Source organism: Macrobrachium nipponense, chromosome 12 (assembly GCF_015104395.2).
Source record: "Macrobrachium nipponense isolate FS-2020 chromosome 12, ASM1510439v2, whole genome shotgun sequence".
Taxonomy (NCBI): Eukaryota; Metazoa; Arthropoda; class Malacostraca; order Decapoda; family Palaemonidae; genus Macrobrachium; species Macrobrachium nipponense.
Genome location: NC_087205.1, coordinates 92,395,793 through 92,422,490, shown reverse-complemented (window position 1 = coordinate 92,422,490; position 26,698 = coordinate 92,395,793). Strand labels below are relative to the sequence as shown.

Genomic DNA, 26,698 nt, shown 5'->3' with positions numbered 1-26,698 from the left:
CACAGCAACTTGTCAAGCCACTAAGGGAAATAATTCCTTGTGATGTTAGTTGTGAACCTTATCAAGTTAGGTCATTTTTTCTAAGCTTACAAGGGAGTAAAAAAAAACATCAATAAATAGTCAAGAATAAACCTCCTGCACTTTTGATGACTTTGTAAGTTCAAGGGAAAAAACCTAAATTGTTAAGGAAGTTTTGGTCTAGCATAATTTACTGTACTTGATAATGAAGGTAATTTTCTTGGGCACACTGGTACAGTAGGAACAGTACAGGATAAATTTGTTTCACATATACATGTATACCTTTGTTTATATCCACATATATAAGCAGCAAATATCATTTGATATTGAATTTTCCGCTTCCTGGGAATAACTTACCAAAGGGGAATTATAATTGGTATATGCTTCTGCACTGGACTGGATGCAAACCATGGACTGGTTTAGTAGATACAATAGACTAATTTTGACCACCCAGCTATCATCAAAAGCATACATACATACATAATGTGTCAATGGGTGCACATATGATCATCATAGTGGTGCACTTATACACATACATTTTACCTGGCAATTGAATAATCGTATTTATACAGTATTTGAAGATACTGATTTTGTCTTAACATTTCGTCTTTGAATTCTCTATGCCTTTCATGCACTTCTTATACAACTGTATGTAATTCATGTTATATTTTTCATTTCAGGCATTTTCCCCGACCCAGAAGTACGTGGTGTCGGTCGGCTCCCAACATGACATGATAGTGAATGTTTGGGACTGGCGAGGAGGTATCAAAGTTGCTTCCAACAAGTTTTCCAGTAAAGTTAAGGCTATCAGCTTTGCCGAAAATGGGTCCTATTTTGTGACCGTCGGGAACCGCCACGTTAAGTTTTGGTACCTTGAAGTTGCACGGGGTTCTAAGGTAGGAATTTCGTTAGTTGTGATTCGTTACTTCTTGGACAGGTTGCTTGGTAATAACAGCATTTTGTCATAGATGCTCAATGAAGATTTCTAATATATTTTTTTTTATGTAAATACACTTAGTTTCTAAGTAAGTTAAGATTCATATGTAATAATTTAAAGTACTATAGAACTTATTTTCCCTTCAAAAGTGTAATTGAGAAGAATGATATTAAACTTTATCATCACTACAGTACTGTATTGAATAGATAGGTTTTCTCTGCATTAGTGATTTATTTTTTTAATCTCACTTTCAATAAATCATCACTAAAGGGTCCCTTGACTACTAGATCCAAATGGTTATAACACTTATATATTTTGAAGGTCATTAAATTGTAGAACCAATAAAATATTGGGTTATTTCCAGTCATGTCAACCCATAGGTTTGGAACCTCTCCAAAATAGCAGATTGTGCAACATGTATGGTTTTGGACGAAAAGCAAAACTGAAAGTTTGTTGTTTGTGTCATTGAAAGATGGTCAGATTTAAACAGAACTGAAAAATGTTTCTGAGATTAGTCTGCAATGGTTTAAAGTATGGTTCGTGAATATGAAGGCCAAAATACAGTATTTCACTGAGGGTTTCAAATTGCTGTTTTCAGGAACAATGACACATTGCTAAAGGGGTCGACTGAACTGCATGGTTACGTTATTGTGGCTGTGAATAACTTTCCTTTAATTTTCCTCACCAGTTCAAAGAGCCAGTGCCCCTGACTGGCCGGTCTGCAATCCTCGGAGAGCAGAGAAACAACTACTTCTGTGATGTTGCTTGTGGCCGAGGGGAAATGGGGGATTCCACCTTTCGCCATCACCAAGTCAGGCCTTCTGTGCGAATTCAATAACAGGAGGCTTCTGGATAAGTGGGTGGAGCTGAGGGTAAGTTTCTCTCTCTCTCTCTAAGAATATTGAACCATCCTCTTCCAGTGCTTTAGTTACTTAGTTTGCCATGAATGACAATCTGAAATGTGATGCATTTTCATATTTGTAAAGATAGCACATCATTCATAGCCAAAGTTTGTTTTGGAATGTTGAATTTGTGTGTTGGTCCACATGTCATAACATTTTTTACTCGTTCTTTATTGTACAGACAACAAGTGCCAACTGTCTGGTTCTGGCGATGAGTACATATTTGTTGGCTGTGCAGAGGGAATTGTGCGATGCTTCAGCCCCCATAACCTCCAGTTTATTACTACCCTGCCAAGAACGCATTACCTTGGTGTGGATGTTTCCAAAGGGCTAACCATCAGGTAAGGGTAAAATGATTTGCTTGCCAATTGGGTTACAGTAATTTTTAGTTCCCCCTCTAACATACTATTTATATGACGCTTGTAAGCCTTACCATGTAATATTGTATGATTATTAATATTGCATCATTTATACTTGCACTTTTGAATAGTCTTCTCATACCTGGTAGCAAAGTGCATTTAGACATAACTTGTTGACATTTTTACTCTTGAGAATGTGTAAGCTCATGGTACCCCAGCTAACACCAAACCCTATTGTGTTAATAGATTATCCTGCTTGGTTTATTGGTAGAACTGATTACCTACAGGATTTTGTTGCAGTGAATACAGTAACCTAACAGTAAATCTCTTAAGACAGAGCAAAGCATTTATGACTTGTCTTTTTCCTATTAGCCTTTTAAACTCATATACGTATACTGTAATTCATTGTTGAAATTTTAATGACATATGTATCTATCGTGCCTCTATCTTACATACCTTACACAAAAATTTCTGTGGGTTTATTTACACATCTTTATCCATTTATTCAGGCATCCTCATCCAGTTAGATTATACAACAGCCATGCCATTGTGCATGTATCCAACCTGTTGATTACAACTGTATTCATCTAAAGGAGGTAGTCTTGTTTCATTTTAGGCATACGTTAGAAGTAGAGTTTCACTGTCACATTTTCCTTCACGTACGTTGACGATCATGTGTTCCTGTTGCATTCACTTACATCTTCTGGTTTCATGGTCACATTTGTCTAGAATTCACTGATAGCTCTAATCATTACAGTACATGAACTTTTGCATGAGTCCACTCTTCTCAAGATATGATATTGTTATTTTTCTCAGTTATTTTTTTTTTATAAATAATACCACCAATACAGTAATTTGGCAATTGGCCTTCGTACTTAGGCTCATTGCTCGTCAGTTTTATAGAAATATCTTTACTTTGTCTTAGACTGAAATGCAGAGTGAAAAAGCCATGTATGTTACTTTTTGATACTCCTCTGTCAAGAGATCTCCTTGGCTTCTTATCTGTGATTCTTCCATGTGTCTCTTCCAACTCCTGTAACTTCTGTTTTCCATGATGCAGTCTTTTACCTCCTTCAGGACCAAGTTCCAATTTTTTCTTAACCCCTTTATTTTCATTTATCTGCCTGTCCCACTGGCCTGTGCATTTTAAAGAAAATGGCAATCTTTTACAAGAATAAAACAGTACATTGTAATCCTGAGTGGATTACAGAACCCTAACTTAAACTCTCTCTCTCTCTCTCTCTCTCTCTCTCTCTCTCTCTCTCTCTCTCTCTCTCTCTCTCTCTCTCTCTCTCTCTCTCTCTCTCTCTCTCTACATGCACCATTTGTCACACCCCCCTTCTGTTTTTGTACTCGTGTTTTAATGTGCTCTTACCAAAAGCTTTTTCTTACCAGATGTTTTCACAAATCTAATAAGTTTGATTTTTACCATAGGAGTTAAATTTTTCCTAATACATACCATGTGCTGCATTGTTTGTTTTTTGTCACTAACGGTTAATGAGCACTAGTGGGTTTTTTGTCACCTTTTTGGAGTGCCATCATTAAGGTCGGCCCAATTTTTCTTGCGCAGTCACATGGCGGCCCATCCAAACAATGCCAAGTATCCTGATACCATTGCCGTGTCGTACGATGAAAACAACCACAAGGTGACTGCTGTGTACAATGATCATTCCATGTATGTGTGGGATGTGACTGATATTAAAAGGGTATGTAAACTTTTATTCAATATATATTTTGACAATTGTATGTAAACTTCTTGTCATTATTTTTATTGTTACTGTACAGTATGACCATGTTATGGATGGTATGTCCTTTTATTATTTCAGCTGTCCTGTCACTGCTTTGTTTTTGTGTTTTACCTATAAATGATACATTAAATTTAGATATGACAGTTTAGTACCAGAGGCACATTTTTTTGTGTCCTCATTTTGACGAGACGTCGTAGAAGTAGTTTTAATTATGTATTACAAAACAGAACAGCTGTTATATCAGATGAGATGGAAATTAATGATAAGTGTAGTACGCCTATTCTAATCTAGTGGGTTATCATTATACAATTACAACACTTGTGTTGAGCAGTCATACAGGACAGTTTGGTTGTAGTAAGTTTATGGATCATAGGAAGGCTGTTCTTTAGTAAGGATTCATTAAGTGTAGGGTAGTATTCATTTTTTAAAAAGTATGTAGGGAACTAGGAGTTTTATTTCACAGTTCACAATAAATTAGGGAAAATGGGTTTATTATCCAAAAGAGAGATACAGAAAAAACAGAAGTAGTATTATATGGGAGGTAATGTCCTCTTTCAGTTCCTTTGCATGAAATCAGAAACTTTTACTGCCTCTTTATTGATTACAATACCCGAGTCATCATTTATGTAATGACATTGTAGTTTTATTTATAACCTTATTAAATACACTGTTGTTTTTTCAGGTGGGCAAATCCCATTCTTACCTGTACCATTCAGCATGCATATGGGGAGTTGAAACCTACCCGACTCATGGGGAAGCAATTAAAGGTGTCATGCCTCCTGGGTCCTTTATCACGTGTTCTTCAGACGACACCATTCGTATATGGAACATCAACCCATCAATGCCAGGAAACACGTTATATAAAAGGAACATCTACAGCAGTGTAAGCATTCTCTTGTCATTATTGGGGAATAGAAATGAGTGAACTTTCAGGTGTGAAAAAATAAGTAAATATGGTACACTATTAAATCAGTATTCTGGGTCTGTTGGTATAGTTTCAGTGTCTGATGATATCTAGTTCAGTGTGGTAGATATGTTTCTTGCCTCTCAGTGTTTTGGAAACTATTATAAGATCTGTTTTTTTCTGTAGCGTTTGCTATATTTTTGTAGTTTTTCATCTCGCAAAGATTTTGCTTATTTTAGGAATGTACTACCACTGTAGCAGATCTTGTGCTTTGCATAGTCTTCCATAGGCTGAACAAATAGACGTTTATTTTTAATCTCTCGTTTCACTCTCTCAAGGCGCCAAGTGCTCTGCTACATTTTCTTTGAATTGTCATTAAAATATATCAAATCCTACAGCAGGGAAGGTTATGGAGTTTTATCAGTTTTTTTAGTAGGCTCCTTTTTTTTATTTCCATGTTATAACAGTCAGTATCTTGACTTATTACTGTGCTCTTTGCATGCATTGCTTTATGCTTTTGCAGGAATTTGAATCGGTATTGCAGTTTTTCTGATGTTTCTTTGTGTGTGTGTGTGTGTTTATTTGTGTATAGATTTATAAAATAATATAGTGTTAGCTACAATTTTAATTCAATATTCTTGTTCGTCTTCTGCCAAAGAAGTAAGGACATTAAGAGTGTGACAATTTGAAACCTTCATATATTTATGTTGGATGTTGGGATACCCAGTTGTCATATTGGATAAAGTAAAGTTAACTTGTATATGTGATTATTTAGAGATTGACTTTTACTGCACTAAGAACTGGTAACTGTTAAGGTGAAGTGTTTATAGAATTCACTAAATAGCTCCGAAAAGATTTTATTGAAGATTTGCATATTTTTTATACTCCAGCGGCTTGTAACATTGTATACTGTATTCTCATAGGAAAGCCTTTATTTTATTCATTTGAAAGTTATTTGCATTTTCAGTCATTACGTTTTGCATGTTCCCTTGAGTCGAATGGTAATATTTCATATTACTTAAGGAACATTAGGTTGTCTGCTTTTTGCATATTGTTGCTGATATAAAATGGATGATCATGCAAATAGGTTTTTGCAGGCTTGGTTGTAACAAAAAAATAGATCATTTGTGAATATTCTTTGCTCTGTAATTATCTTCGTAGGAAGAGACATTTAGGTACAGTATTCAGATGTCTTTAGAATTGATTTTTGCTTGCCTGCTCTCGTGTGAATAAAACTACAAGTATTTGAGCGTGGACATAAGATTACTCGTGTTTTACATTGTACCTGAGAACACTGACATACAGAGGATAATGCATGTTTGCCGATACATTCAGACAATTTATTCCATTTACAAATTTTGTACATCACCTACATTGAAGTATATAAAGTGTACATGCTAACACGTTAGATTGTTGTCTTGCAGTTAATCCCTTTAATTTCCTGTGAGTGCTGCAGAACTTTTTTGTTTTGTTATGTCAAGATGTACCTTAATTATAAATTGTTTGTTATGGAAATATAAACCTCTGTTAACTTTTCTTAAAAATACATGTAGTGTACTCTGTTGTATTTCAAGCTTTGGTTCCCAAACACCTAATCAGTTGTCATAATCATAATCAGTCATGCCATATACCAGGATTTTCTGAGTAAATAAATAGATAAGTATTATTTAAGAATTTGTCTACTGGAGCAATTTTAATTTTGAATGAGGATTTCAAAAGAATTTACATCTTGTCATAACTATGAAACCTTAAATTTGTTCATGCCACTTACCTGACAGATATATATATAGCTGTATTTTCTGACGTCCGACAGAAATTTCAAAACTCGCGGCACACGCAGTGGGCGCCAGGTGGTAGTACCCATTCCCGCCGCTGGGAGGCGGATATTCAGGAACCATTCCCATTTCTATTCATATTTTTTTCTGTCGCCGTCGGTAAACAACTGTTTACAGGCCTCTGCTCAGGATTTGTTGGAATTTGACTCGCTTTTAAGTATCTGATTGATTTTTTGGTATTGAATTGGATTGTTGAATTGGCATGCGCGATAGTGGACCGTTTTTTGATTTTGGATTGACTTTTCTATATAAGATATGTCTGGATCAAGTGCTGTGAGTTTCAGAGTGTGTGTGAGGGCTGATTGTAAGGTGAGGCTACCGAAAGCATCGGTAGACCCCCACCCCCACATTATGTATGAGTTGTAGGGGGCTTATTTGTTTGATTGATAATCGGTGCAATGAATGTGAGAAAATTGACCGATGATGATTGGAGAGTATATGAGTCCTATCGCCTTAAATGGAGCGCGATAGGATCAGGAGGTCTTCCTCCAGGAGTGGTCTACCAAAGGTAAGGCTAACATCTCTCCTACATTAACACCTGTAGTGTTTACAACCCCTAAAACCTGTGTTGGCCTTCGGGCTCTGATTCTGTGTCGGGAGAAGCGAATGCTCTCTCTCTGATTTTGGAGTCTCTTCGCACTCTGGAGACCAAAGTGAAAAGCCTTAGAAACGGCTGGCGGTGCAAGTGTGTGATCGTGCCCCAGTGTTGTGGAGGGGGCGTCAGATCGGGCCCCATAATGCCTCTAGGCCTAGACCTCTATCAGACTCCCAAGACCCAGGGAGTAGGTATGTCGAAAGCGCAAGAGGGTTACGGGGGCTTCCCACCGATCTGGCGTCCCTTTCTTCGGGCAGGCCTTGTAGCAAAGTCCCAGGCTGCCAAGGAGCGCGCACGAGCGCGCGTCCTGAAAGAGTGCTTTTCGTCCTCCGAAGCGTCCTCCCCGCGCAAGGGGTGGAGCGCTCGGAGAGACTCTCGTCCTTTGAAAAGGACGTTTCGTGCGGAGGACGCTTCACGTCCTCTTTCGCCACTTTCGTCGGAGGACGCGTATGACGCTTTTCCGCCTCAGAAAAGAGGTAAGATCTCCTCCGATGAGGACGCTGGGTTTGTCGTGCACAGGCGCGTATACCTGAGAAGCAGGTAGCTGTACCTGTGAGAAGGAAGGAGGCGTCCCCTCGCCCCTCGTCTTCTCACAGGATCAGTCCTGCTTCCTCTGTTCATTCTTCCCCGACGAAGAACATTCTTTTGTCCCTTCAGGACCAGCTATCCTCGCTTATGGCTCAGAGGACTCGCCCAGCAGCAGTCGAGCCTAAGCGGAGGAAGGACCTTAGACTGCCTGTCAAGAGGACTAAGCAGTCTCCTTCTCCTTCACCTACTTCGTCTCGTTCGCCGATCGCTTCTCCTTCGGCGATTCGCCGATCTCGTTCGTCCTCTAGAAGGACGTTACGTCAGGACGCTTTTGAGGAGGACGCTCTGTACAACGTTCGACAGGACGCTCATCAAGGACGCTAGGGCAGGACGCTAGGCGGGACGCTTGGCAGGACGTTCGGCAGGACGTTCGGCAGGACGCTCGTCAGGACGCTCGTCAGGACGCTTGGCAGGACGCTAGGCAGGACGTTCGTCAGGACGCTCGCCAGGACGCTAGACAGGACGCTCGCCAGGACGCTCGCCAGGACGCTCGCCAGGACGCTTGGCAGGAAGCTCGCCAGGACGTTCAGGGCTCTTTTCAAGACGTTTTTGGGGATTCCGACCAAGAAGTCGTACCCCCAGACGCTAGTTTACGCGCACAGGCACGTATTCCAGCGAAAAGGTCTTCCCTTTCGTTTGAGAAACGTAAGGACGCTTCTCTGGCAAGTGAGACTGCCGCGGATGGCGCTAAGGACGCTCGTCCTCGTCAGGACGCTCTACCTTCATCGAGTAGTAAGCGTCATAGAGAAGACAGCCGAAATACGGCTGCCTCTAGCAAGGATAGGGGTCCTTTGATCAAGCCAAGACCCGACATTAGGACGCCCTCTCCGGACAGACGGTCTCCTCTTCCGTTTAGAGAAGAAGGAGAGCTAAGTAGTTCGGCTGAATCGGTTGAAGAGGAACCTTCTGCGGCCCCTTCAATCTCGGACTATAAAGTCCTCGTGCAACTCTTGCGTTCTTCTTTTGAAGACAAGTTTCAGCCCGCAGCTCCCAAGTCTCCTCCTTCGCAGTTTTCTTCATCTAAAACTGGAAAAACCCCGGAGTTTGTAGAGATGAAAACTTCTCTCTCCACGAAACGTTGCCTTTAAGAAACTCCAAGATTAGATGATACGAAGGAGAGATCAAGGCAAGACGACCTTCGCCTTGCGCCAGCTAGACTTAGCGGAAAAGGGGCATTTGGTATAGAACCAAAGATGAAGTAGGAGTTCGTATCCCTTCTTCGGCTCAAGGAGATTTCTCCAGCCTAGTGGATTTTGCAGAGGAGGTCGCTTTTACCCTCTGCTAAAGTAACCTGGACCTCTTCGGAGACTGACCATCATTTGAAGGGTCTGCTCAGGACGCTGGAAGTGTTCAACTTCCTTGACTGGTGTTTGGGAGTTCTGGATCTGCAAGCGAGAAGCCCAGAATCTCTCAGTCTGGGGAGCTGTCCAGCGTGTTAGCATGTATGGACAAAGCGTCAGGGATGGTTCGGAGGAGATCGTATCTCATTTTGGAACGGCTTTATTAAAAAAGAGAGCTTTGCTGTGCAACTTCACAGCTCGTTCGGTAACTCCAGCTCAGAAAGCGGATTTGCTGTTTTCGCCTCTTTCGAACCATCTCTTCCCCCAGACTTTAGTAAAGGACCTGACGAACAGTTTGCAGAGAAGGCAACTCAGGACCTTTTGGCCCAGTCTACAAGACGGTCAGCCGTACCTTCAACCTCTCAGCTGCGTTCGACCGCCGAAGAAAGTTAAGCCCTTTCGTGGGGCTCCCCCCTCGAGAGCAGCTCCTCGAGGGAGAGGGTTTTCACGAGGAAGGAGCTTCCTTTAAGCCAAAGCCTTCCAAGTGAGAAGCATGTCCTTCAGACACCAGTCGGAGCCAGACTGAAGTTTTTTGCGGGAGCGTGGAGAGAGAGAGACACGGACTCTTGGTCCCTCAAGATCGTGGAGCAGGGGTACAAGATCCCCTTTTTAGATCTTCCTCCTCTTTCTACGACTCCCAGAGACCTTTCTCCATCCTATCAGCAGGGAGAAAAGAGAAAGTATTGTTCGATCTCCTTCAGCAGATGATCGACAAAAGAGCGGTGGAACAAGTTGCGGACCTGGGGTCTCCAGGTTTTTACAAACAGGATCTTCCTAGTACCGAAGCAGTCGTCAGGTTGGCGTCCAGTTCTAGATGTAAGCAGGCTCAATCTTTTTGTGGAAAAGACCAAATTCACGATGGAGACGCCTCATTCTGTTCTGGGAGCCTGAGACCGGGCGACTGGATGGTGTCCTTAGACTTGCAGGACGCGTACTTTCACATCCCGATCCACCCTCTTTCAAGAAAGTATCTAAGGTTTGTCTTAGACAAAAAAGTGTGGCAGTTCAGAGCTATGTGTTTCGGGACTGACCACGGCTCCAATGGAGTTCACAGTAGTAATGAAGAACGTAGCGAGGTGGCTACACTCTTCGGGAATAAGAGTTTCCCTGTACCTCGACGACTGGCTGATCAGAGCGTCGTCGAGAGAGAAGTGTCTGAAGGACTTGCAGTTCACTTTAGCCCTAGCGAAGCAGTCCCTGGGACTTCTGGTCAACCTCGAAAAGTCGCATCTGACCCCAACACAGTCCATCGTGTATCTGGGGATTCAGATGGATTCAGTGGCTTTTCGAGCGTTTCCGTCCCAGGAACGTTCACGGCTAGGCTTAGAAAAGATCTCAGCCTTTCTAAGGAAAGAGACTGCTCGGCGAGGGAATGGTATGAGTCGTGGGGACCATTTCCTCGCTAGAAAGGTTTGTTTCCTTGGGAAGACTGCACATCAGGCCTCTCCAATTTTTCCTTGCGGACGAGTGGAAGGCCAAGGACGATCTCAATGCCATATTGAGAATATCGCTTCCGATCAAGAACCATCTAAGATGGTGGTTGGACCTCAGAAGCTTCAGGAGGGCGTGTCCCTAAGTCTTCTGAGCCCCAGACCTAGTGTTGTTTTCAGACGCTTCCATCACTGGATGGGGAGCAACACTAGGAGGGAAGGAAGTGTCAGGCTCCTGGAGAGGGAACAGGTAGGTAGCTGGCATATAAATGTCAAAGAACTGGCAGCAGTATTTCTGTCCCTGCAGTTCTTCGAAAGGAGTTTGGAGAACAAGATTGTTCAGATAAACTCGGACAATACCACAGCACTCGCTTATTTAAAAAAACCAAAAGGGAGGAACACACTCCAGAACGTTGTTTTCCCTAGCGAGAGAGATTCTGCTGTGGGCAAAGAGAAAAAAATGTGACTATCCTGACGAGATTCATTGCAGGAGTGCAAAACGTCAGGGCAGATCTTCTCAGTCGTCGGGAACAAGTCCTACCGACGGAATGGACCTTGAACGAAGACGTTTGTCGAGACCTCCCGTGGACGTTGTGGGGACGTCCACTGGTCGACTTATTCGCGACGTCAAGGACCAAGAGACTTCCTCTTTACTGCTCCCCGGTCCTGGATCCAGAAGCAATCGCGGTAGACGCTTTGCTTTGGAATTGGACGGGCCTAGACTTGTACGCCTTCCCACCATTCAAGATTTTGGGGGAAGTCATGAGGAAGTTTGCGGCCTCGGAAGGGACGAGGTTAACCCCTGATCGCTCCGATGTGGCCAGCGAGAGAATGGTTGACAGAGGTCATGCTTTCCTTGTAGACTTTCACCAAGGACATTGCCCTGGAGGAAAGATCTACTCAAACAGCCGCACTTCGAAAGGTTTACCCAAAACCTCTCCGCTCTGGGTCTGACTGCGTTCAGACTATCGAAAAGTTGGCCAGAGCGAGAGTTTTTGCGAAAGCAGCTGCAGAGAGCAATCGCACATGCGAGACGTGCTTCCACAAGAGCTGTTTACCAATCGAAGTGGGCTTCCTTCAGGGCATGGTGTAAAAAGGAGGGAGTTTCCTCTTCCTCGACCTCTGTGAACCAAATAGCTGATTTTCTGCTCTTCCTCAGGAATGTGCAGAAATTAGCGGTCCCTACCATCAAGGGATATATAAAAGCATGTTGTCAGCGGTTTTTAGGCACAGAGGCCTCGACCTGTCTGACAACAAGGACATTCATGACCTTTTAAAGTCTTTCGAGACCTCGAAGGTTCCTCAAATGAGACCTCCATCATGGAACCTTGACGTAGTCCTCCTTAAATTCCTTATGTCAAGCCCTTTCGAACCGCTTCAGCAGCGTCGCTTCGAAACCTGACAAGGAAGGCTCTTTCCTAACTTCTCTTGCGACGGCTAAGAGAGTTAGTGAAATTCAAGCGTTTAGCAAGTTAATGGGATTCAAAGGGGACAATGCTGTCTGCTCGTTGAACCCAACTTTCTTGGCGAAAGAATGAAAATCCTTCGAACCCTTGGCCGAAGACTTTCGAGATCAAGGGTATGTCAAGTCTGGTGGCCAAGAACCAGAGAGAGTCCTGTGCCCGGTCAGGCTCTCAAGTTCTACGTGCATAGAACGAAAGAGGTAAGAGGTCCCTCAGGTAATCTCTGGTGCTCTGTGAAGAGACCAGAGTTACCTTTATCGAAGAATGCGGTTGCTTTCTTTCTAAGGGACATCATTCGGGAGCTCATTCATCTTTCCAGAAGACTGATTTGAGCCTCTTCCGAGTAAAAGCGCACGAAGTTCGAAGCCGTCGCTACCTCTCTTGCCTTCCAAAGAACATGTCAATCAAGGACATCTTGATTGCACCTTTTGGAGGAGTAAACTCCGTCTTCGCCTCACATTTACCTAAGGGATGTGAGAACGATTTATGACGATTGTAATGCACTGGGGCCATACGTTTCTGCGGACACAGTATTGGGGTCCGGAAGTAGCTCTTTCCCTATCCCTTAGTTAGGATTAGGTTAGTTTGTTGTGTTTTTAGGTTGTGGTGAGTCTTATGTGAAGATCTCCCATCCTTTAGTTAGTTTTAAGGGGTTTTTTGTGAATAGTTGGTCAGGTGGTGGTCAGTTGCTTCGTTGCCCTCATTTGTATGGCCTCGATGGTCTTGTCACGTTGAGGTCTCGCACCCGTTGACAGATCATCCAGAGCGCACCAGCACTACAGGTCTCCACCTGGCTGGCAACTCTGTTTTAAGCAAAAGCAGCCTTACGTGACAGTAATCACATAGTCTACTTTGCAAACAGGTGAGGAACCAAGATGTATATCATCTACTTAATTTAAGTTTCCTAAAAAATCCTATTCTGTCTCTTCCCACCATCCGAAGGTGGGATTCAGCTATATATATATCTGTCAGGTAAGTGGCATGAACAAAATGTTATTGTTATTATACAATTAAGTTTGTTCATACTTACCTGGCAGATATATATAATTAAAGTGCCCGCCCTCCTCCCCTCAGGAGACAGAGGCATTAATAATAATATGAATAGAAAATGGGAATGGTTCCTGATATCCGCCTCCCAGCGGCGGGAATGGGTACTACCACCTGGCCGCCCACTGCGTGTGCCGCGAGTTTTGAAATTTCTGTCGGACGTCAGAAAATACAGCTATATATATATCTGCCAGGTAAGTATGAACAAACTTAATTGTATAATAACAATAACATTTTTACTTTTAATGAAAGTTATTCACTTTCCACACCAAGTAGAGAACAGCTATGCCCGCTGACAGGGTTATTTTTAGGTCCCCAGGAAGATTTGCAAATTTTTATGCATTTACAGCGGTACTTTTTCATTCTAAAAAGGAAAAATAATAGGAAAAAGTCCTCTAAAAAATGTGTTGATGATTCCTGTCATATTGATTGCACTGTTTGCTCCAGGTCTTCAAAGCCTGTTGCATGTTTCAAGACCTTAGTTATACAGTATTTTGGCCTTCTTTGAAAATATATCATTTTTCATATGTTTTCAAATATATGAAAGTTGTTCACTCTGATTTCTCAAGTTTGAGAACCATGGTTATAAATATCATACCCATATGTTTTTATTCATGTCAACGAATACCCTGTTTTAACAAAGTTGGTGTTTGTGAAAGTGCTTTGCTTTGTATCACCTTTGCTGTCTGTTTATACATAGCCCCCTTGTCCCCTTTGGTACATTGATCCCTACCCCATGCTGCAGTAAGCTTTAGGCCTTTTGCCAGCCAGCTTTTTGTTTTGTTTTCATAGGAGCTTCTGAAAACCTTGTATGTGGACCCTGACTTGGGATTCATCAAAGACACAGATATCAGTCCTCAAGGTGGAGACAGGAACGATGCTCCTTACGATTCGAGGAACGGAGTTCGTTGCATCAGAGTTAGTCCGGATGGGAAGCATCTAGCATCAGGCGATCGTGCTGGAAACATCAGGTAGGGTGCCAGTGTTGTCAATAGTTATTGATGTATTTATTCGTTTTACTTTTTGTGGATAATCCATTTGTAATGCAGTGAGCCATAGATGATCTTCATATTGTTAAAGCTGCTATTCAAATTTTGTGTACTTTATTTTCAAGCGACAGATTTATTGGTGTCAGAGATAAATTAAGCTTTTCAAATAGGTATAAATTGGATATGAGGTTTGTTAAGAAACAAGTAAATACTGGGAAAAATTTGTAATGTAGTGCAAGTTATTGTACTAAAATTGAACTGTTCCTATCTATGATCTTATAACAGTACATTCATGCAAAGAAATAGGCTGATAAACGTCCTGAAAGTAAAATAGTTACAATTTGTTTCAAATATAAATTCATATAGTTATTTCCACTGTTAATGTGAATATTGATATTTTAAAATACTCTAAATTTTGCAGTTTCCATTATTGGCTAATGGAATCAGGTATTTTCTGCACCAGTATATTTGTTAATATTTCTAGAATAATTCTGCCTCAGTAGCGCTCAATTTCCTTGATGAACCTCAGTGTTATTTGACCTCTTTGTTTCCAGGGTACATGAGCTCCAATTTTTAGATGAACTCTGCAAAATTGAAGCTCATGATGCAGAAGTTTTAAGCCTAGAATATTCCAACCCTGACACTGGCCACAGATTCTTGGCTTCAGCTTCACGTGACAGATTAATTCATGTTTTTGCAGTTGACCAGGTAAGGCTTCTTCCAGTGTCTGTATTGTTTATGCATAGTAGCTTACATATGTTCAGTACTGTATCTGAATTTCATGTGAAATCTAGTTAAATTGAAACGCTTTTGTTGAGAACAACTAAGCTTTTTATTTTCATTAGTTTTTCGTGTAAAAAAGAAACGTTTGGTCTTAACATTAGGATATTCTTTTAGCGCCAGCAGGAAATACGGTAAAATTAATTTAAAAAAAACTGTGTAATCAAGGAACTAATGTGCTAATTTCTTTGGGTCTCACTTGGAGAAGGTGTTAGGGATAATTTTCACTTTATTTTGCCCTCCTCTTACTGTAAATTATCATGATGGAATATTTGTTCAAGAACGTTGGTTTACTGTAACTACATTTTAATAAACATTATAAATTTTACAGGATTACAGCTTTGTTCAAACCTTGGATGACCATTCTTCAGCAATAACATCAGTCCGGTTCTATCAGACTCATGGTGCATTGCAGATGGTGTCATGCAGTGCTGACAGATCAATTATATTTCGTAGTGCTACACAGGTAATGCCTCTTTTGAATTCTGTAAATAGTATAAGATGATTTGGTAATGTTATAGGGTACCTGGTTGTCAGGGAGCAAGGTCTTTATTTTTTAAATTTGCTTAGATCGAGGTGTTGCTTCTCTATGCAGTGGAGACATCTTTCGTCGGGAAATGAAATGGAATGAACGTTATGCTTTTATTTTGTGTTTGATAAGAATTTAGCCTTTATTGGCTTTGTTCATTTCATGTTTAAGTGACAATAAAATCGTGATTAAAATAAATAAACAAGTGCTTGAATTTTAATTTATAAAGCACTTATGTGCAGTCTTTAATGGTTCCATAATAGGGAACATTTTAAATTTGTAGTCATGGGTTACTGTCTGTGTTAATGCTTTATGTAAAACATTATCAGTTTGTATTTCACTGGTCTTACTGTCAAAGAAATAGCAGTAAAAATTTGAAACAAACATTCGAGACAGACACTAATTAAGTATGCCTTGAGGAAAAAGAAAAAGAAGCCAAGACAGGACAGAATATCCCTATTTTGATATGGTTCTGCTTAATTCTTGTTTAGCAATTCAAAAGAAGTCCAAAAAGTATACAGTAATGTATGTGAAACTTGTGCTGTTATTTTTTGATAAAGCTCTTAAGTATGGTAAGGAAATAATGGGTAAAGATGAAACATAAATATTATGGAGAAAGATAATGAATAAGCAGTTCCTGTTTTGACAGAAAATTCTGTATAGAATGAATAAGTATACTTTCCACTGCCCAAAAATTACAGTAAATTATGGAAGTAACCCTTTCCTACATTTTACAGTATTTTCTGGTACCCTTCTTGAATTAGTAAGCTATGGTGGATCATAAAGGTATTTAAAGTATTTAGGGCTAATACTGTTCCTACAAGTACTCTTTGCAGCCTGCCTTGGCTAAAGAAGTAAAGGATGGGTAATGTGAAATGGTATAGGGGCCTCTATCTCTAGACTAGAACATCTTCTATAACTTTTTTTGTTTTTTTTTGTTTTTACATAACGTGTGTGCGTGTAAATCTCCTTAAATCTGTCATATGGTTTATGCTTTAATTGTTGACCCTTTTATTTTATTAATAGATTCTGGCTGCAAATCATTTGCTGTAGTTTATGTTTCTAAGTAATCTCTTTTTACTTATTACATATAATTATAATCTGCTGTACTTGACTGTCTTAAGTATTATTAAAACACTGCCACCTTTCAGTGTAGAGTTGTGAATCATTTCAAAGTTTCTCAGTTATATTACTGAGAATGTTTTTATTGTAATTACTAGGACAGTGACTTTGAACTGGGTTAGTATTTCCGTGGTAAAGAAAGTCATAATTTGATGGATGTAGTTCGTTGTCAGTAGTATGTAAATTGTTGAAGTCCTTTAAGAAGAAGATCCGGAAATTACTTACATTTTTTATCTTATCCACACCAGTATTACTGGCACAAGACTTAAGAGGAAAAGTACTTTACCCTATTAAATGCAGTACTACTATGTGTACAGTGTACAGTGCTGTATTGTGTTTTAGGATGAAAAAACTTTGTAAGCTGCAAGATGCAAACAGCCGTTCGGAAGGTAACTCATTTATATGTAGGGTAGTGTCTGTTTATCATTAGCGTTACTACATTCTTTTCAGTGTTTTCTAGCTGTATTGAAAGTTATTATTTTTTAGTTGTCTTTCCTCTTACACACCGATATAGTTTCACCATGGTGTTGGAGTTTATGAATGTCTTATATTAAAGGTTAGTTTTGACAAGTAACGTGCTCCAATAAAATATGTGACCTGGACGACGGACGAAATTACATTTATATTTACTTTATAGATTCATGAAACTACCATCGTGGAAATGGCGAAAATGACAATTTGGTTCCAGCTCCATTCTTTTTCTGTTGAAATATTAGATTTGAGCAATGATGACTGTTGATATGTCTACCTGTTTGTTAATAGCCATCATAAACTCGCTTCAAGAGCGTTGTAAGTTTTTAACTATGTATTTCAAAAAAGGATTCAAAGGAATTATATCAGAATTTTGAAATAATTCACAATGATCTGTACAGAAAAGTTGACTTTTTTAAGTCTACCCTTGCTACTTTCCGTTCTCTTGACTATATATTTTCCATAGCTTAAACCTTTGGCATCATAAGATTATTAGTTTAAGGCAATAAGATAAGTTTAGCTTTAAGCTGCATTTAGTAAGTAGTAAAATAATTGTTAGTTATACTTACTGTATTTAAAAAAATGACTATATCTTTAGTTTCACAATGTTGAGATGTTCAGAAGAGTCCCCCTAGTTACCACATAATGTGCATTTTTCTCAAAAGCTTGTACGTTACTGTATTTAGTGTTTTAAACTAAGATCTAGAGGCCTAAGGCTGTAGAGTAGCACCATGCATTAATGCTCACATTATTAAATATCAGCCACAAAATCATCCCTTCCTTTAAAAGAACAAAGTAAAACTTCGTTGATGCAATGCACTCAGTCGATGTTTGATTCTGTGAGCCAAACCATTAATTTTTTCTCTTTTCTTCCCGTTGCTCAGGGATCACTAGACAAAAAGAGGGTAAATGAATCTGGCCATATTTTTGTTTTTTATTTTTACTACTTTTCTTCCCAGTTGTTTATGGAGCATGCTTAGTAGATTCAGGGCATCAATACAAAGTTTTTCGTTAGAGATAGATAAAGCACTTACATATAAAACATGGCTTCATGTTTTAGGCAAGTTATTCCATGCAAATCAAGACTAACTGCGTACGCATTGACTTTGTCCAGAGCATTTCCAGAACTGATGCTCAGCATGAGACTATTTATTCTTTCAAAGTCATGAAGGAGGTTGTCAGACTTTTGTATTGAAGGTTTTGTTTGTCATCTCTTTATAGTAATGAACCTGATGACCTCAGTATGCAATAGTACTATTATTAATTTTATATTTTATATGTTCCCCAATAAAGATAAAAACTTACAGAACCATTTTAAGAAATTTTTAATATTAGAAATACCAGTATCATGAAAGGAAGTTTAAATCGTTTATTACCATATTTGGAAATTATGTTCATTTTTTATAGCATTTAAGGTTGTGCACTCTGATTCCATTAAATCATTTTCACTTGATGTGAAGTCATTTCATCTAGTATAGCAGTAATTGGCAACTTAAGTACTGTATTTTGTAAATCTGGTTTATTTGGTAATGCCAAGCACTAAGATAGTTTGCCTACAACTCATTGCCTTATTTATGAATGCTTGCTATTTAGCTTTTTTTCTTAATGCTATATTTCTACAGTAGTTGACATCATATGTAATTTTAATTTGTATATATGCAAGAGAACTCTCTGGCCAGATAGCAACTTCTTGTCCCCAAGGTAATGCATAATGTGTACTACAGTGTGGAAAAGACACTTTTTGAAATATGTTGAAAAGTATTAAAGAGAATTAAAGAGCTTTGGAAAATACCATTTACTAGTATATGTAATTAACTGTTTATAAAACATTTTAATTTGCAGTCTTGAGGTTTGAGTAGGACATGTGGGCCTTTATTTTGATACTGAAAATTTAGGCAGTATTTCTGACTATGAGTATGATTTAAAGGTACTTGTATGATTACTTACACAAGATACTTTGTTTTTTCTGATGGGCGTTTTGTTTACAGTCACGAAACACGTCACTGAAGTGTGTATGGTGGTTGTAGCCTTGTGTCTTCAGTGAATATAGTTACTTTACTTACATCAGTTTGTGAAACCTATTGAAAAGACGTACAGAAGCAGTGTCATTGGTGATTTCAATATTGAATTTAGTGTTTTTTCTCTCTTAAGAACAATTTCAAAAAGAAGAGCAAAAAAGATTCAACTTGAGGGTAATATTGTTTAATTAATTTAAATATTTGGTTTTTCAAAGGGAGTCCCAGTGTTCTGTAATGTGTCAACTTGTATGTTCTGTTATTTGTCATCATTGTTCATTAATGTTTTCCTCTTTATTTAATTGTAAAAAGCAGTCACTTACTCCCCTTCCACTAGTATATGAGGATTATTTCCATTGCCTCCCCACATAAATGTTCATTATTTTTATCCACAATGAATGAGGAGATCATCTCTTTTAATACCAATTTGCAGCTTTCTTGTAATCTTTTGGTTTTAAAAACATCATTGAGACCTCTCTTCTTGTGTAACCATTTTCAGTACTTTGTCATTTCAGTAGGATGTGACCATCCGTACAGTAGACAATTTTGAAGTGGAAAAATAATGGTTCTTTATAGCCTGTAGAGAAATTTACTAGTACAGAAATATTTCAAGTTAAATGTTAACAATTTTTTATGATAAAGCAACAGCCATGTTTTATGTGTAATTAATATAACCTTAGTGTTTTTTAATCCAGAATTTTACTTTGTCTTGCATGTCTGTTTTAAAGTTGCTTGGATTTGGATGTACGGTATAATTTTCCATATTTTCTGTGTATATTCAACAATTTCTCATCATTTGTATTGTTTCAGACGCCACAGAATGAAATATGGTTTTCCAGAGGTCACAATGTTGCTGGCAAAACAACCCTGTATGACATGGAGGTGAGTATTTCCTGTACCTGATGAACTTCTTTATATTACATCAGTTGTACAGTACTATCTCACGAGCAGTTGAGGAAAATAATAAAGAGCTGGTATTAAGTTAAAATATATTTTGTAATACTTTTTTAATTTAATATGTAATTTATTTATTTTTCAATATTTCAGGTGGACCATGGTCAGCGCCACATCCTGACAGCTTGCCAAGATCGTAATATTAGGGTGTATAACGTCAATACCGGCAAACACTCCAAAACTTTTAAGGGATCCATTGGTGATGATGGAACGTTGATAAAGGTTTGTACTTAGTGTATGTCTGTTTAGATTGTGGAATAAATTGCAGTCTTGAAGTACAGTTCTATTGTTATTATTATTATTGTTATTATTATTATTATTCATTTGACCATATGATCCCAATGGAAAAAACATAAAGGGAAAAACTAAAGCCTATGGACATAAAGGCCCAGTAAACCAAATTAACCGTCGTCTAGGAAAGCAGTAACGGCTACTGTCTATAAAATAGTAGGCCATAGTACTGTATGTGAAATGTTCAATGTTTTGTCCTTAAGTAACATGTTTACCTTACCTAAGGAGAGGAATTTTTTTGTTTTTTACTTAATATTCTTACCCTGTCTCCACTGAAAAAACTCATCATCTGTATTACCTGTTTCTAATACCTGTTCACAGGTAGTACTAGATCAGAGTGGGATATATGCTGCTACAAGTTGCACAGACAAAAATATGTGTATATATGATTACTACTCTGGAGAATGTATGGCAACAATGTATGGTCATTCCGAACTTGTCACTGGTCTTCGTTTCACAAGTGATGGCAAGCATCTTATCACTGTATCAGGAGATGGATGTATCTTTTTATGGAGGTAATATTGGTGTCTTGATTTTTTTTCTCACTAAACAGTTTGCTGTTCTTCTGTGATGTTGTTTTGTTACATATTCAATCTTTTATTATTTCATGATGCATTTCTTTTTTTACTGCAAACTATCATCTCTTTAAAGGATGCCACACGACATGACACAGACTATGGTTGCAAGATTAGCACAACAAGCTGAGAGAGCTACTAAAGATAAAAGGAAAACAGGCCGCCAGCAATCCTTAGACAATGATGAAATTCAGCCAAGCCCTGAGGATATGTTTGACCAAAATGCTAACGAAACGGAAGAGCCAGATTACAGGTAAGTTTTAATTAAAACATTTTATTCATTTCAGGGATTAATGAGTCAATGTAATTTGTTTCTCTTGAAATATTGTCTTTTTTAAGTTTATGCAATATTACTCTCAAGAGATTCTGGACGAAAAACACTTTCTATGCTTAGGTTACAACAACTCATTAATACCAAAGTATTTTAAAGGGGAGTTGAAAATTGGAACAAGGCAAAGTTCAAGAAGTTGGACAGCTAGGTGGGAAGAGAACAAAAGACAATTGCCAGAGATGCTTCAAGGAACCTTTCTTGATCCCCTGCCCTCTTTCTATCCTGACTGGGATATTATGGATAATAATGACTGTTGTGTGCAGGCTTTTTCTCAAGAAGTGCTGATCACTGCCACAGATGCATCTTAGATGAAATGAATTAAAAGTACCATATTCATTCAGTGAAGTGTTGAATCTTTGGCTGTGTTAATCTAATAGGGGAATGTTAACTACTGAAGTAGTATACTAAACATTTCTGGCATTCGTTTTTTGTTTTTCATATTACATAATTATGTATTATGTACATTGTTTCTTGCATTTTTATATGCACTTTATTGATATTTATGGATATGATTGATATAGGAGTTGTGTCAAGATCTGCCATAACTGAGCATGCTGTGAGTATGGTCTGTGCCACAACAGCATTTTAGATGCAATCCAGTAATTAATACGTAAAAAAGTAAAGTTGAATCATTATTGTCGTGGTTTGATGTTCTTCAACAATTTTAGGTTTAGTATGGGACAGTTACCACTTTGGGCCAAGAAGCAAATGACCGAACCCCAGAGACCTGGCAACGGACCAGGAGATCGTGGCTCAGTGGACATGCCGAAGGGACGGTGGGCTCAGAGGATCCATAATAGTCCAATGACATTCAAGAGTCATTACGACACTGATTCTGTCATTCCATTCCCTGCCAGAGGTATGCCATAGCTAGGAGGCTTCTTTATTCAGTACAGTATATTGATTGTTTTTAAGGGTATACGCTGGACCCCAGCGTATTCGCCGTTCAACAACCGTCAATTTAGTGATTCACAGACTTTTTTGTCAAAAGAAATTGACTTGTTACTGTATTTTCATGTTATTTTTATGACTTAATACATTTTTTATCATAAAAAATATATTTATTCATAAAAATAGGGAGTTTTAAGCATTTTTAGAGGGGTATTTGGTGTTCCAGCGATTAAAATACGCTGTTAGAAGTGATTTTAGAGGGGTTCAAATGTATCGCAGATTTTTGGTAATCCTGAGGGTGGTCTTGAGTATGTATTATGGTATTGGGAGGTTTTAACTTTTGTTATTGTAGTTCAGTCTTGAGTATTACAGTATTGGGAAAACTGTTGGTGGCTGGTGAGATATGAATGCCAGATTAATTGATATAAAGGAGAACAGAAGACATTTGTTTCTAATGGGAATGTCACTTGTAACTAATAGTCGAAGCTTTGAGTAATATCAGTTGTATTTGAGAAGTTGATCATGCTCTAATTATATACTTGACTTTGTTTGAAAATGCTTTTTTCAAAATCATGGTGACTGTAAAGTAGGACATATTGTAATCAACAGGTTTTTAAACATCTATGAGCATTTTTGTCAACTTTGTCACTTTTTACCTGTTTTTGTATTGCTTTCATTTAAAGTTTCTGGACATTTAAGGGACTCTTGCATGGTGCTCCTCAACTTTTGCTTAGTTTTCCTGGCAGTATGTTTCATTCTTTTTTAACATTCCCAAATACGTACTTACGTTGTTTACCATCACAGAAAAACGCACAGCTGATTCGGAATCAAGCAAAGAAAGTTCGTTGGAGGAAAACATAGGAGTTCACAAGCAGTACCAGCCACCAAATGCTTTAAGAGAGAGTCTTATTCTCAACAAAACGGTGAGTAGTATTTGTTTTAGATCTATTAGGAATGTATTATATATTTTTCTGCCTGTAGGGCATTGATGCTCAACCTAGATTTTGTATGAGTAGCTGATTCTTCAGAAAACTATGCAAAATTGAAAGAATTGAGTAATTAGGTACTGAGTTAAACTCTCGTTACTCATTTTTCATTTGAGCTTTACTTTTAGAATGTTTGTGACCTACTGAAATGTGCATGTTTAGGAATGTTTTACTTAGAGTAACTTCAGGACAGGAGGCACATTTCTTATAATTGCTTTGCATCTAATTTTAAAAGAATGTTTAGACAAAATATAAATAAATAAAATACAGGAGAGCAAAGCTAAATCATGAAACAAAGTGATTTGGAAGGATGATTAGCTAAGCACAAAAAGAACAGAGCATTAAGCACATTATTTATGTGTGCTAAGTTTTCTGTTTTCTTGATTTAACACTAATCCAGTCTGAGGTTTTTTGCCCATCTTTTAATAGAAAAAGAGTATTTCCTATGAAATAAAAACAAATTATATTTTGTTAATGAAATGCCTTGAAAAATAAACTAGCTTTTCTACTTTAAATCATATTAAATACATTCTGTCAGCCAGCTAGACAAGAAAGCAAAGGAGCTTTATATTCCTGTAGGTAGTTGACAAGTGACTCTGGCAGCGGAATGAGTTTTTGTGTATGCAACTGAATTGTTTCATGCATCTTTTGAAATGAATGTGTGAGGTATGAGGAGTCTTTTCTACATTGGTTTTTTTGTTCATCCCTGAATGTTGTCTTAGTATTGGTGAAGAATAAAGGACTTGGCTAATATTGCTGACTCCTAGAGATTGTCATTGTTTGAAAGACATTCTGGTGGATATGCATAATTGTAAGCACAAAATTTTAATCAATAAATAGGGAAACTTTTGTGATTAAAGTGATAGGAGAATAATAAATTAAGGTAGATTTAGATTGAATAAGTAGTTAATAGTGTTTCCAACTTAGCCTTAACAGTAAGTGTTCTTGGCTCTGACCAATATCTGGTTGTATTATAATTTTCAACGTACTGACAGAGATTAAACATTGGGAGTTTTAATGCATTTGAAGTTCAGTAGCATAAGTCTTATTTTTAGTCTGATATAGTAGCAATCCTTGTCGGTGGCAGTTTGGTTGGAATGGTGATGGGTAGTGGTTTGGGTGTTGGTACACTGTTCATTGCTTTCAAGTACACACTGTTTGCAATCAACTTGAAGTTATAGTTTTCATAAATAGAATTCTTCCTGTTTAGGAAAACCTACTTTCTACTGTGTAAGTTATCATTATTATTACAAAGGATTAGTTTATCCAGACCTCTGAGCCTAATAAAGACTCATCTTGGGCTGGTACTCTACTTTGTGACGTACTATATGTTTCAAAAGTTTAGGATGGATGAAGCACAGCCTGGAATGACTGTGATTAGTTACAGAGTCCTACTTTCATTATTTTTTATCATTCCTATCTTTTCAGATATTGTTTTATTAGACTATGGAAAGCTCATCTTCTATTTTTATGATTATTTTTAATCCTTCTGAAATATTTTGTGGATATGTCAGTATCAGTAGTACTGTAGTCGAGTATAGAAAAGTCAAAATCAGTTTCTCAGAGTTGTGATGTTTTCAGACACCACAAAACTATGACATTATCAACAAATAAGTTACAAAGAATGTCAGTAGCTATTTTTACTATGAACCATTTTAAGGGATTTATACATATTTTTATTTACAGTGATGGGTTTTTCCATATATTATAGTAATAACCTAGGTTTTTGTGTATGTGTGTCTCTCAAGAATACAATGTAGTATGCATTTCCTAGACTTTCTAAGCTTTGTTGTAGCATTCACTTATTAATATTATGGTAATGTTCAATATTTGTTAAAGACGTTTTTGGCTACAGTATACGTACTATAGAGATTAGTAGAGAATGTGGAATTTATTAAACCATCACAATATATTTTTTCTGATAGATTTCACTTAATTTTTCATTGTAGAATTAGTCCACATGTATACTTTGCTCATGGTGTAATGGGTTTATATTATTGCTACATTTTGACTTGCACAAACTCTGCTTATTTTGTGTAGACATCTAAACTTCATTTGTATTCTGTAGAGCTGTGTTCTTCCCCCTCATGTGTTTGTCAATCTTATTAGTGTACTGTTCTTGATTCCAAACTCCTCCTAACCTTCCAGGACTCTGGTGGTGAGCCTGAATTTCTTGCTTGTCCTGACAACAATAAGGAAAATAATACTGGGGAGGAAGGTTTACAGGTATTTTATTTCAGTTGCTGCAAGTTTTTTTTTTCACTACAGTGCAGGTACTTAATGTTCCGCTACTGTTCTAGATGAAGTCAGCCCTCCTCATTTGAAAGTTTATTGATTTTTTGCTGCTTAATAAGCTGAAGTTTGATCCATAAGAGGTTTTTGATTAGAACAAATGAATTTTTTGTCTTAAGTAGATTATTTGCTGCTTCAGGAATATTGCAGTAATTGTTAGAGCTCACAGAGTTTTATGTAATCCTCGAGCGTAAAATAAATTAGAGTATCTCTCTCTCTCTCTCTCTCTCTCTCTCTCTCTCTCTCTCTCTCTCTCCTCTCTCTCTCTCTCTCTCTCTCTCTCTCTCTCTCAAAATTGCATGTTTTTTTCCTTAAGGATAATTTGTTTCTCAGAAGTTTGCTGATATAAAGTCATAAACACTTAAGACATACAGAATCAAAATTTGAAATAGACAGGTCAGTGATTGTCAGAGCTTTTTAAGGAGAATCTTAATTTTGTTGTACAGAGTTGCTTGCTTTAGAGCAGTCTTTACAGTTTCTCATGGCCCATTTGTGCTTGGTAGGAGCTAATTGCATAACGTAATTTTGAACCATCTGGAGTGTTTAATAATTAAAACTAAATACGACAGTCTCCACTTACTGGTGGGCATTGGTTAACGGACTTTCGGCGTTACAGCACTTGGCCAGCGACGTTAACCAGATTTTCAGCACCGTAAGCAATTTTCGGTGCCAGTAGTAAGTGGTTTATTGGCACTGAAAACTGCTATACAGCATCGGTAAGCAGTTTATCGCCGCCAATAACCAGTTAACGGCACTGTTTAGCAGTTTATCAGCCCTTAGTGTCCTAAACACCATTTATTACTCTTAATTATTGTGCTGTTCCGGTTATCGACGATTTTCGGTTATCGTTGCTGAGCCAGGAACGGAATTCATGCCGTTAACCAGGGACTACTTACTGGACTCTGAAAAGCTGCTTTTCTTATCAGCATAGGCGTTGTTCAGAAACTTTTGAGAACTTCTGCATTATGCAAAATGCTTGAATCATTAGACAGATCTGAAAAGACTTAGATAGCAGACAAATATTTGTGATGAGATAGACAAGGCTTCTACCTTTTACTACTCTTTAGTAATGTTCCCCTTTGTTTTTTGTGTGGTCATTTTCATTTTGCTGCTTAGCACATGCTGAAAAGTAAACAACCAACTTTTATGTTTGTGTAACTGTTATGTTATGTACCCACCATTGTTTCAATTTTTCCCAACCTTTTTAAATTATGGCAATAAGACTATGGAGTATTGTTCCATGAAGTTTTTGGAAAATGCCCGTAGTTTTATGATATGCATCTGTTCTAGTAAGAAAACTTGTCTG

The 26,698-nt window shown here is 38.1% G+C and overlaps 1 protein-coding gene across 1 annotated transcript in view; it reads left to right on the top strand.

Moving 5' to 3' along the window:
- The window catches only part of LOC135224666 (mitogen-activated protein kinase-binding protein 1-like), a 280,544-nt gene that overhangs the window by 230,377 nt on the left and 23,469 nt on the right, over positions 1–26,698 (top strand). Inside the window, 18 exon segments of the mRNA XM_064263885.1 lie at positions 699–914; positions 1,644–1,751; positions 1,753–1,827; positions 2,039–2,063; positions 2,066–2,198; positions 3,787–3,922; positions 4,647–4,847; positions 13,959–14,137; positions 14,710–14,863; positions 15,267–15,401; positions 17,942–17,962; positions 19,883–19,954; positions 20,120–20,248; positions 20,639–20,832; positions 20,969–21,145; positions 21,892–22,082; positions 22,919–23,037; positions 25,249–25,326. Of these exon segments, the coding sequence (XP_064119955.1) occupies positions 699–914; positions 1,644–1,751; positions 1,753–1,827; positions 2,039–2,063; positions 2,066–2,198; positions 3,787–3,922; positions 4,647–4,847; positions 13,959–14,137; positions 14,710–14,863; positions 15,267–15,401; positions 17,942–17,962; positions 19,883–19,954; positions 20,120–20,248; positions 20,639–20,832; positions 20,969–21,145; positions 21,892–22,082; positions 22,919–23,037; positions 25,249–25,326 (2,343 nt within the window).